This window comes from Talpa occidentalis, unplaced genomic scaffold, assembly GCF_014898055.3.
Source record: "Talpa occidentalis isolate TD23 unplaced genomic scaffold, MPIMG_talOcc4v2.1 talOcc4.2, whole genome shotgun sequence".
NCBI lineage: Eukaryota > Metazoa > Chordata > Mammalia > Eulipotyphla > Talpidae > Talpa > Talpa occidentalis.
Genome location: NW_023602073.1, coordinates 26,486,192 through 26,497,305, shown reverse-complemented (window position 1 = coordinate 26,497,305; position 11,114 = coordinate 26,486,192). Strand labels below are relative to the sequence as shown.

The 11,114-nt window shown below is 39.4% G+C and overlaps 1 protein-coding gene across 3 annotated transcripts in view; it reads right to left on the bottom strand.

Moving 5' to 3' along the window:
- Positions 1 to 718: 718 nt before the first annotated feature.
- The window catches only part of ADTRP (androgen dependent TFPI regulating protein), a 75,254-nt gene continuing 64,858 nt past the window's right edge, over positions 719 to 11,114 (bottom strand). For all 3 annotated transcript variants that reach the window (XM_037519221.2, XM_037519219.2, XM_054698442.1), the window contains exons 6-7: positions 8,911 to 9,062; positions 719 to 2,891 (exon numbers count right to left, since the gene is read on the bottom strand). In XM_037519221.2, the coding sequence (XP_037375118.1) occupies positions 2,860 to 2,891; positions 8,911 to 9,062 (184 nt within the window). In that variant the 3' untranslated portion in view covers positions 719 to 2,859. The remainder of the gene's footprint in view (positions 2,892 to 8,910; positions 9,063 to 11,114) is intronic.

Sequence of the window (11,114 nt, the reverse complement as noted above, 5' to 3'; positions counted from 1 at the left end):
CCCACCACCAGTTTACCTGTGCACCTTCGCCATAGTCCCCTGTGCTCTTCCCTCCCCTGTTTTGATCCTTCTGCTTCCTCTCGCCTGCAGAGGGGAGAGTCTGATTTATAGTTGTCTGTTGATTTTGATTTTTAATTTTGTGTGATTTTTTTCACTTTCCTCCCTTATTTGTTTCTTCTACATTTCTCCTATAAGTGAAACCATTGGATATTTTTCTTTTTCTTTCTGACTCATTTCACTGAGCATAATCCCTTCCAGCTCCATCCATGTTGCTGCGAATGGCATGAGTTTATCCAGCAATTCCACTCCTTGGGATCTACCCAAAGGACCCACACATATTAATTCACCTGCACCCCTATGTTTATAGCAGCACTATTACAATAGCTAAGCTATGGAAACAACCCAAATGCCCCAAAATAGATGACTGGATCAAGAAGATGTGTTATATATACACAATGGAATATTACTCAGCAATCATTTTTGTTTTTTTAAATAAAGACTTTCAGATTACCAGTTACTTAGTTGCTCTATTACAAAGAGGAACAAAAGGAGGTTTTGGGAATCAACCCTCTGTGTGGCCTTTGAGCCGGTCATTTCCCTCCTCTGAATCCAGCGTTGTGCTGAGCAGCTGTGGTATCTCTTCCCAACTGTACTTTCAGTGACATGTGGGTGGGGTGCTTACACATTGCAACAAGCAAACAGCGCAAGTCAGGGCCTTAGCATCTGTTTTTATTCCCAAAGACTTGGTTCTTACATATTTTCCAACAAAACATCAGAAACTCAGTTTACTCATTTGTAAAATGAAGACATACAGATATCTTATATGATTTTTTTTAAAGATTCATTTATCTATGCATACAAGAACTGGGGTACAGGCCAGAGGTATGGGGGGGTGAGAGGATTCACCAGAGACAGAGTGGGGAACAGAACAGGCAGACTGACTGAAATACACTGCTGAGGGGAGCAGTGGGCGAGTCAGGAGAGGTCTGCTGCGCCATGTTGTTACCTCCCTGGCTGGCCGGGGATTGAACTTGAGCTGCAGAGGCTGTGAATTGCTTCATAGTGTGGTGCTTAACCCCTTGCGCCACCAGGAAGGTCCCACTTATATGATTTTTTGAAGATAAAATGAGATGGTGGAGGCGAGTGTGTTTGTAAGAGGCATGACACTAGAAATCTCATTACCAGTTTTTTCATCATTTGTTTTGTATGAGGTTGTGTTCTAACTAGGGCATAACACAGCCCTACCTAGGCAGCAGATACTACACACCTTCCCATGAATGTGTAGTCAGCATTACTTCTCCTTTCATAGCTACAAGCACTGAGGGAGCGCGCTTGTATGCTTACGTACTTGCACGATGGGAAATTGTTCTGAGGTATTTCTGGCACTGGAATAAATATTACACAGGGTCAGTCATGCAGCAATCAGGTTTAATTTGGATCCAGGGACAGTGAAGCCATAAATAGAAATCTGGAGGCTCATCCCAGCCAAAAGCTTACTATGACTCTGAGAAATATGCAGTTGGAGTCATTTTGGGGGTGTGGAAAATTTGGGTGATCCCCTGTGGTTTTTACATTTGGGGAATTTCCACTGTGAGAACTGCTTCTGGGCTCTTGCTGAGACCAGGTGCTCAGAGCAGTCAGAAGCAGCAGGTGTGGGTGATGTTCACAGCTCACTCCAAAAAGACCTGAGGATCATATTTATATAATAGTGGAAAGGGAGTTGGGCTTTCTTGGTGCCTAAGTTTTCCCTTGGCCTGCCTGCCCTAAGGGGTGCTCCGCCTCCTCCCTAGCACTTCAAAACTGCTGTTAGTGTTCAATTTTACCAAGTATTTCCTGTGTAATATTAAGTTGGAAATCCTAACACCAGAGCCCACATCCAATTCAATAGACTTAAACACGTTCACCCACCACTAGACATTTGTTGTTTATGTTCTTTATAAAATGTGCCTGCAAATAAATACCTGGAAAAAAATCCATTAGGAAAATCAAAGCAGGGTTCAGGAGTGAATCGGATCCTCACCTGACAATCAACTTTGTTAAGCCCACAGCTCAGGAGAGTGCCTTGTACCTCATAATCATAGCATTCCTCATCCAGATTATTCCCCAAGTATATGTACATTTATTTGAAAAATTAATCAAAATTTGAGTGGAAGGTAGTTTGACAATGTCACTATGTTCAATGTTTATACTTTCTTACAAGAGGGACAGATCTCCCAAGAGAGTTTATATTTTCTCATTGCCCCAAAGATTTTGCTATCACACCTGACAGACAACTTCATTAACAACCATCTTCCTCTGCATCTATCTAGCTTGAGAAGAAAAAACATATAGATGAACAATCCATGAAAGTAATTCATGAAAATGCTTTTTAGGAAAGTTGAGATTATTAAAATGTGATATGGAACTGGGAGTTAGATCTGGGAGAAAAAAGCTATTATCTTGGTTCTGACATTAACTCTTTGGCTTCATGCAGGTAACTTCTTATCTAGGTCCTCAGTGAAGAGTTTGGATTATCCCATTTCTTTCTCTCTCTCTTAACATTCTTTAACACTGGTGTAATATACATTTCTTTAGCCTTAGGCCAGATTTTGACCACAGACCCTTCTCCAAGGAGGTCAGACAAAGGTAACAAATTCTGAGACAGCAGGAATTGTTTTTGGCATGTCCAATGAACCTCTCAAAAAGGCAAGAGTCCTCCAATTCAGCTACCTTCTTATTGATTTAAATATCATTCCCTATCTTTTCTATTTTCTATGTTGCTCCAGCACCTCCCTCCAACCAGGAGAAAAAAAAAAAAAAAGATGAAAGTAAAGAAAACCCTGTTTTCTTCCTCCTTAGTTCTTGGAAAAGAGCATGTAATCACTTCTTCTTCTTTGACTGTATCATGTCACCTGTAAAAAAAGGAACAGAATGAGACCTCAGACTTGAGGCTTTCTCTAATTGGTATTTTGGTGTGGGTAGACATTCACTCAGACTTGGGGTAGTGGAAAGGTAAGAAAACTTTACAAGGCAGGAAGATGAACCTTAGGGAATTCAGAAAGAGCACCATCGGTGCTGGTCCACTCACACCTAGCCAGTTGACCAAAGACATTTACCTCTATATCTCTACATATCTAATAGGAGCCACTGTTTGTGGTTGCCTTTGCCATTTGTTTGTAGGTTACACCACTTGCCACAAACTGTTCATACTTTGCAGATGGAGACAAAATAACCATACCAAATTAGAGAGAAAATTGAAGAGTGGACAGTCACCTAAATAGGGGTCCTCCATGATCTCTGACCAAATTAACTTACTGGTCTGGGAAGAAAAGTACAGACATATTTATCAGTTTTCAGTCAATTCATTAGAGGGTCTTTATGCTATTGAAATTATAGCATTAGCTATTAGAATGATTTCTATTCAGTCAACAAGTTGGTGCCTCCACATTTAATGATCATCAATTTTTGCAAAAGCTTTGAAATTTCTAGAACTTCATTAACTCATGATCTTTCCTATCTGTTGTCAAATGATATCAATCCTATCTTGAAAATTTCTCAACTCAGCCTTTCGCCTCCATTCTAGAAGTTAGTCAGTGCTGAGTCAGAATTACCACAGGAAATTCATGCTCCTAATTCCACGTTTACCCCTCCCAGCCCTGCCCCTGCATCAGTACATCCTTAGCAGCAAACATTAAATATATTCTATGAATTTTTAAATAGAATTCCCCTTCTCAAAGGCTCTAGTGACTGGTGATTTGAGGTATTAGTTTTGACCCCTCATCACACTGATTTTCTGGAACAGCAAACTCCTGATAGCACAGCCCTATTGCCATCCTTTATTCATATTTCTCAGCTATTTTAAGGACTGTCCTCTCCTTTCTCCTACTCTTCATTCATGAAGAATACCTTTATGAACTTATGCAGCTCTACAGACTTCATGCTTTTTCTGCTTATTTTTCATTTCTGTTGTTAGTTAACTTCTCCCCAGTTAGTTATTCTCTATGTTAAGTCTCCAAGAAAAGCATAGCACCTTCTCATTTTGAAAAATGCACTTTGACCCTTTTATGAATACTCTTTCAGCTAAATAACACTTTAACTTCCTCATGTTCAGAAGCCTTTTCAATGTAAACTTCTCAAACTTGTTCCCATGCACTCACTGGGAGGGCTCCTAAAACTTTCTTTACTCATGTTGTTTCCAAATCCAACTCCTTGAGTCTGTCACCACAACCTTACCCCTTCAACCCCAGGTGCCAAGGATCAGAAATTCCACTTCAAAAACACAATAGAACATGAAGACATACAGAGAGAAGCAGCTCAGGAGCAGAAATGGTGATGGGAAGTTCCTTTGGGGGAGAAGAGCAGGTGGCTCCTTCATGAGATCAGAGTCTCCCACATCTGATACTCAGCAGCTAGAGGGAACACTAAGAGATTCTCACATATCCTTTGGTGGAGAAGGCACCATCCCCACATGTCTGTTTATGTGCAAATCCAACAGTCATTTCATTCTGTAGAAACTTCTGGTGTTAATATCACAGAAATCTCATTCTTCTTTTTGTTTCCAGCAGGTCCTGAATCTCATAGAGCTAAGCAGTCTCTGAGCTTCTTTTAGTTTTAGGAGGTTTTCTCAGACCATGTTACTACATAGCTGGAGGTCAGTGAACGGCTGACTATTATCCAAACAAAATTCACAAGAAAGATTTCAGACTTTGAATAGGAAATAATGTGTTTGTTTTTTTTTTTTTAAATCACTTTTCTTCATTGAGGGGAATTTTTCCATTGGGATGCCTCCTCATTAGTGATTAAGGAGTTAGGTCCACGCTGACTTATTTTAGTCCTTTCTTTATTCTCTGTTAGACAGTAGCAAGGAATAGAGGTATTTCAGGCCAGATATTTAATGTTTGCCTTGTGCAAGAGTCAAACATTTTCTGCAAGAGGAAACATACTCTTAATCAGTATCACTGTGGATACCACATGCAATTACATATCTTATTATCTAATAGTCAGAAAACAAGATAGTAAGAACATACTACTCTGAGAGACTTGCACCCATGTATTGATAACAGCTTCTGCTACAGTTTGAAGTGAGAATGTAAAGAACTTTTGCCTAGTTTCAGTGTGTGGCGTGACAAAGGGTGAGAAAGCGGATAGCTGGGAGGATATGATGTGTTAGAGGAATGAGTTTTGACCACTGATGAGTACATACAAGTCACAGTGCAGAAGTGATAAGAAGTAGTTATTTCAGAGGGCTTGCTGGAGATATCTTTAATCCATTTGAGATTTATTGTTGTGCATGGAGTTAGTGATCCAACTTCTTTCTTTTACATGTAGCTTTCCAGTTTTTCCAGGACCATTCATTAGAAAGTCTTCTTTCCTCATTGTGTGACTGTGGCTGGTTTATCTTGAATTCAGTATTGATATGCACATGGATTTATTTCTGGGCCTTCAATTCTGTTCTATTGACTAGTGACTATTTTTATGCCACATTGGTTTTAGGACTGTTGCTTTATAGTAAAATTTAAAGTCAGGAAATGTGAGGTTTCCATTTCTCTCCTTTTTCCCCTCAGAATTGCTTCTGCTATTTGAGGTCTTTTGTGGTTCCATATACATTTTAATGTTTTTATCCAATTTCATTGAAGAACATTGTTAGTATTTTGATGATAGTTGTGTTAAATTCATTGATCAATTGAGGCAGGACAGTCATTTTGATTTTGTTGATTCTCCCCATCTATCAGCATGGAATGTCTTTCAATCTCCTTATATCGTTATTAAATTCTTTTTTTTAAATATTTATTTATGCATACAAGAACTGGTGTCTAAGCCAGAGGTTGTGGGGGGTGAGAGGATTCACCAGAGACAGAGTAGGGAACAGAACAGGCAGATCCACTGAAATACACTGCTGAGGGGAGCAGCAGGAGAGTCAGGAGGGGTCTGCTGCGCCACACCACGTGGGTAGCTCCCTGGCTGGCTGGGGATCGAACTCATGCTGCAGAGGTTGGCGATAGTTTAATGATACTATCTTTAACCCCTATGACACCAGGGAGGCACATGTTATCTAATTTCTTTAATACCATCTTGTAATTCTTGTTGAAGTTCACCTCTGTGGTTAGGTTAATTCTAAGATATTTGATTCTTTTTGAAAAGGTTATGAATGGAATTATTTCCTTAGTTTCTTTTTCTTCTCACTTGTTTGTATAAAAATGCCACAGCATAGAAAGAACAGTCAGATATTCTTCTGTCTGCACATAATGGATCTGTCTGATCCATTGTGTAAGTTAATGGAAATGGGGAATTCAAAGATGGATATGATATACTCTTGCCCCTTAAGAAACTCAGTTTAATGTGAGAACATTTCTGGGAAGACTTCCTTGAAGAGGTGAGTTGAAATGAACACTGGGGGTATGAGAGACAGCAGCCCATAGAGCTGAGAAACACCATCAGTGTGTAGGGAGAAGGAACAGAGGACCTAAGGGAGGGACTGGGTCAAAAGGACCCTCATGTGTCATTCCATGGGCTTGAATTTTCATGTGTAATTGGAGGAATGTGTTTTAAGGAGAACTGGAAATAGGAAAAGTGTTTGCATAGAAAACTTTTTAGTTTTAGAAAACTGAAATGTGTTCACGGCTTCTGGAATTTTAAGTGATCAAATTATTTTAATTTTTATTTAAGCACTTGCAATTAATATCTATTCAGAATGTAACACATTTATGATCCTATTCTGATGCTGTTATGGAACTTTTAAGGAGTCAAAAATCTTGAGTAAGGACGGGGCCTCCCTGGGGTGCAAGGGATTAAGTCTCAGCACTATCAAGCTATCAAGCTATCAAATTATCAAGCTATCACCAGGCTCTGTAGCATGAGTTCAATCCCTGGGCAGGGAGCTAACCCATGTGGCACAGCAGACCTCTCCTGTCTGGCCTGTTCTGCTCCCCCTTCTGTCTCTGATGAATCCTCTCACCCCCTACACCTCTGGCCTACACCCCAGTTGCAATGTGCATAAATAAATAAATAAATATACAAAATATCTTGAGAAAGTAGAAAGACTTTTAACCATCTAAGTAATCTCTCTCACATAAATATTCCCTGAAGAAAAATGTAAGTAAAAATCCACATTTTGGGGCCTCTCCTGGTGGCGCAGTGGTTGAGTGCTGGGCTGGGAAGCTGCCTGCAGCCTCTGTAGCACTGGTTCGATCCCCGGCCACCAGCGAGGGTCCCACATGGCGTGATAGACCTCTTCTGCCGTGCCCACTGCTCCCTCAGCAGTGCATTTCATCACTGCCTGTTCTGTTCCCTGCTGTGGCTCCAGTGAATTCTCTCACCTTCCCATGTTTCTGACTGTACCCAGTGCTTGTATAAATAAATAAATAAATCTTTAAAAAAAATCCACATTTTGATGTTGGCCTAGTTGCTTATTGGGACCTAATTATAGAAAAAATTGGCTATATTAGACAAAATAAGAGCTTTATATTAAAAATAGTGCTTTCATAACATTAAATACAGTAAAATTTGTTTTTTTAATTCAATGAATGTTTAAAATTCACTGTACTATTTAAAAATAATCGTTTAAATACGATTGGTTCTAACAGTTATTGCTAACTTCTGAGTAATTGAGCTTTTCTCTACATCTTATATTTGCCAGATTTCAAATAAATTAGTTTCATCCACCCCTTTTTCCTTTTTAAAATACAGATTTGGGGAAGGCATAAAAAGTATTTACTCAGTTTCAAGGAGCCAAAACTAGTTAGATTTAGATATCAACACTTTTTTCTACTGAATAATTTCCTGTGATTTGGAATCCTGATTTTTGGATAATTTTTAGTATTTGATTTTTTAATTGTTGCTTTCAAGAAAGATATTGCCTTTGAGACTTTATTAACTAGTTAAATTCTCCAAGAGTAAAAATCGTATGATTTGCATCCTTATTTCTCTAGGGTCTCAGTCTCCTTTCAGAAACATACACTCTTGTACTGAACCTTCTGAAACTGTGATTTTTTTCCCTTTTCGCATACACAGGCTTATGTTTTCACACCAGTTCATAGATTGGGTGGAAGATGTCACTTCTGCCATTTCTATTTTGATAGAACAGAATGGCATGTGGGTGTGTGATGTGGGGGACTGTATGTGACTCTTGCCTTCCTTACATACAAAATCAGGGTAGAGTTCCAGCACTGCTCCTTGGGAAAGGAAAAAAAATCTTGAGTGTTTTACAACCTGAATATTTTGTGGTTTATTTCCCATAAACTAATATTCTGGGTGTAGAGGCATTGGGAAAGGAGAAGTAAGAAGAATAAAATCTTCCATTTTAGTATCAACTAAGCTAAGATTATTTTTCTCTTACGAAAAAGCAACATTGTTCTATCCACCTATAATTAGAAAGCTTAGCTTAGCTTACTGACTTTTTTACATTGCCCAAGATCTTATCTAAATGAGAATTCTAACATCAAGAACAGGTTGTGATTTTATCTGGTAAATATTTTACTAAAGATTGAGTAGTAACTTAACAAGGCACTCCTAAGGTCGGAACAGTTAAGAGGGTCATCTGGACCCATATACTTCAAAAAGAAAGCCTGGACATTTTTAATAGCACATTTCCCACAAAGCCTCACCTAAGGAAAGGGGACCCTGAACCCATTTCTTCATGCTGGGAATGGTGACACCTTGCCCTCTGGGGTCTAAGCTCTCTAAACAAGATTTATTTTTAACTTTAAAATTAGATGAGACATTGTTTGGGGAAGAGGATATTTGATGGGTCCTTTGAGAAAGCACTAACACCCCCAGGCCTTCTGTTACCTACTTTGCTAGGACCTGTCTTGAGTTCTTTGGAGCAAGGCATTAAGTCTCACTACTTTTTTTGGGCTTGTTTCCACTTCTGTTTCCAGGAGGAGGGGATAGAGCATAAGGAAAAGTGTTTCTGTAGCTAAAAGAGGAACTGACCCCATTTCCAGTGGTTGAGCTTCTCTCCAAGTAGGTAAATACTGACACCACAGATGTAGCTGAGAAAGAAGAAGGCTGCCAAGCCCACTGGACTGAGTTTATCAAACACCGGATACACCCAGGTCCCTGTCTCAGAGTAGATCCACAGGACCCTGCAGAAAGTGACAAATCACAATGATTAAGACAGCAAGGGGGAAATGTCTTTTTCAACTCGAGGACAATGGAGTTTTGAAGCCCAGACAGATAAAAAGAAGCCATGGGGGACATCTGAAGTGTTCTATAGATCCACAGAAAGTCTTTTCTAGATAAATAGACTTGATCCAAGGAGACATCTTGTTCCTTGGACTAGGTTTAGCTATTTTACCTCTCCATTAAAATTCAGTGCTGGTGGGAAAAAATATGGGGGAGGGGGGCGTTGGCTACATCACTGGCTAAAGACAGCGTGTAACATGATTTTTTCCCTTTCTCTGAGAGATATGATCTATTGAGACACTGAACCAGCTAAGATGACTTCTGTCAGAAAAGCGGGGTTAATCTTCTTTGTACCTAAGAATCAAGGGTGACTTTTCATTAGTTTCCCAACTCTGTCAGGCAGGACAGGAAGAGATCAAGCACTATTGCTCTAATAAAATATGCCTGAGGCTTAAATGTTGGTCCTGATTTCAGCTCATGAATTGAATGTTAAATAGAAAATGGATGAATTTACAAGAGGCTCAGATTTTGCCTCATTTCTATAAGACAATAGAAAGAAAATAAATGTTAGGAGTGAAGCCTGAAACTGCAATTTGCTGTAAACTAACTGCACCAGAAGAAGACAAGGTCTGAAATAACTTTTAAATTAACTATGGGGAAGATGTGTCAGTTACAGTTTATAATTGGAAAAAGTATAGACTCTGGAACCAGACCTTTGTGATTCAAATTCTGTTCTGCCACCTATTAGATTTGTTACCAATTTAATCAACTTTTTTGTCCCTCCACTTTCCTGTATAAAGTGGGAGTGCAAATATTATACACCTTGCATAAATCCATTGTAAGGATTAAGGGCTTTAACACATACATTTCACAGAATGATGTCTTCACATTGTAACCATTAAATGAATTTAAAGTTTCCACCTCTGAGGGATGGCACAGTAGGAGGCTTCTTGGCTATTCTTTTGTATCAATTAAGATGGACAAGATTATGCTTCAGAAATAATGTTCAAATTTGGATATCCCAGGCTGTCCAAGGCGTTCAGATGGGAGAATAAAATTCAGGTTAATTGAACTTTCTTGATTATTTCAAATATTCTAAGTTTGGCAAATGCTTTTTGGAAGAGACTAAGGTTCAAAGCTAAGGTGAGGCAAGGGAAACACTATGGAATACAATTTAAGGAGCATATCTGTGTATTGACAGAGTGAAAGGAACCTATGGCATGAGAACAAATATTTACACATCACATATAAGAGATTATAACACAAAATATATAAGGAAATTCCAAAACTCAATAACAACAAACAGCCCAATTAAAAATGGACAAAGGGGTCCTCCCTGGTAGCCTAGGTATTAAGTCTCAGCACTATCGCTGCCACGGCCTGAGTTCGAGCCCCTGCCAAGGTGCAACAGACCTCTCCTGTGTCACCTGCTGCTCTGCTCAGCAGTGTATTTCAGTAGATCCTCCTGTCTGCTCCCCATTCTGTCGCTGGTGAATTCTTGCACCCCCACACCTCTAGCATATACTCCGGTCCTTTATGCAAAAGTAATAAATAATTAAAAAAATTAAAATAGTAAATTAATAAAAAAAATAATAAAATCTTTAAAAAATGGACAAAGGACTTGAACAGACATTTCTCCAACGGCATTTTGGAGACAAATGGGAAACAAACAGGGACTTCCCTGGTGGTGCAAGGGGTTAAGTCAGCACTATGAAGCTATCACCAGCCACTGTAGCACAAGTTCAAACCCTGGCCAGGGAGGTGACCCACATGACACAGCAGACCTCTCCTGTCTCACCTGCTGCTCCCCTCAGCAGTGTATTTCAGTTAATCTGCATGTTCTGCTCCCCACCCTGTCTCTGGTGAATCCTCTCACCACACCCCCCCACCTCTGGCCTATACCCCAGCTCTTGTATGTATAAATAAATACACATTTTTTAAAAAATATTTATTTATTTATATATATAAGCACTGGGTACAGTCAGAAGCGCGGGAGGGTGAGAGAATTTGCC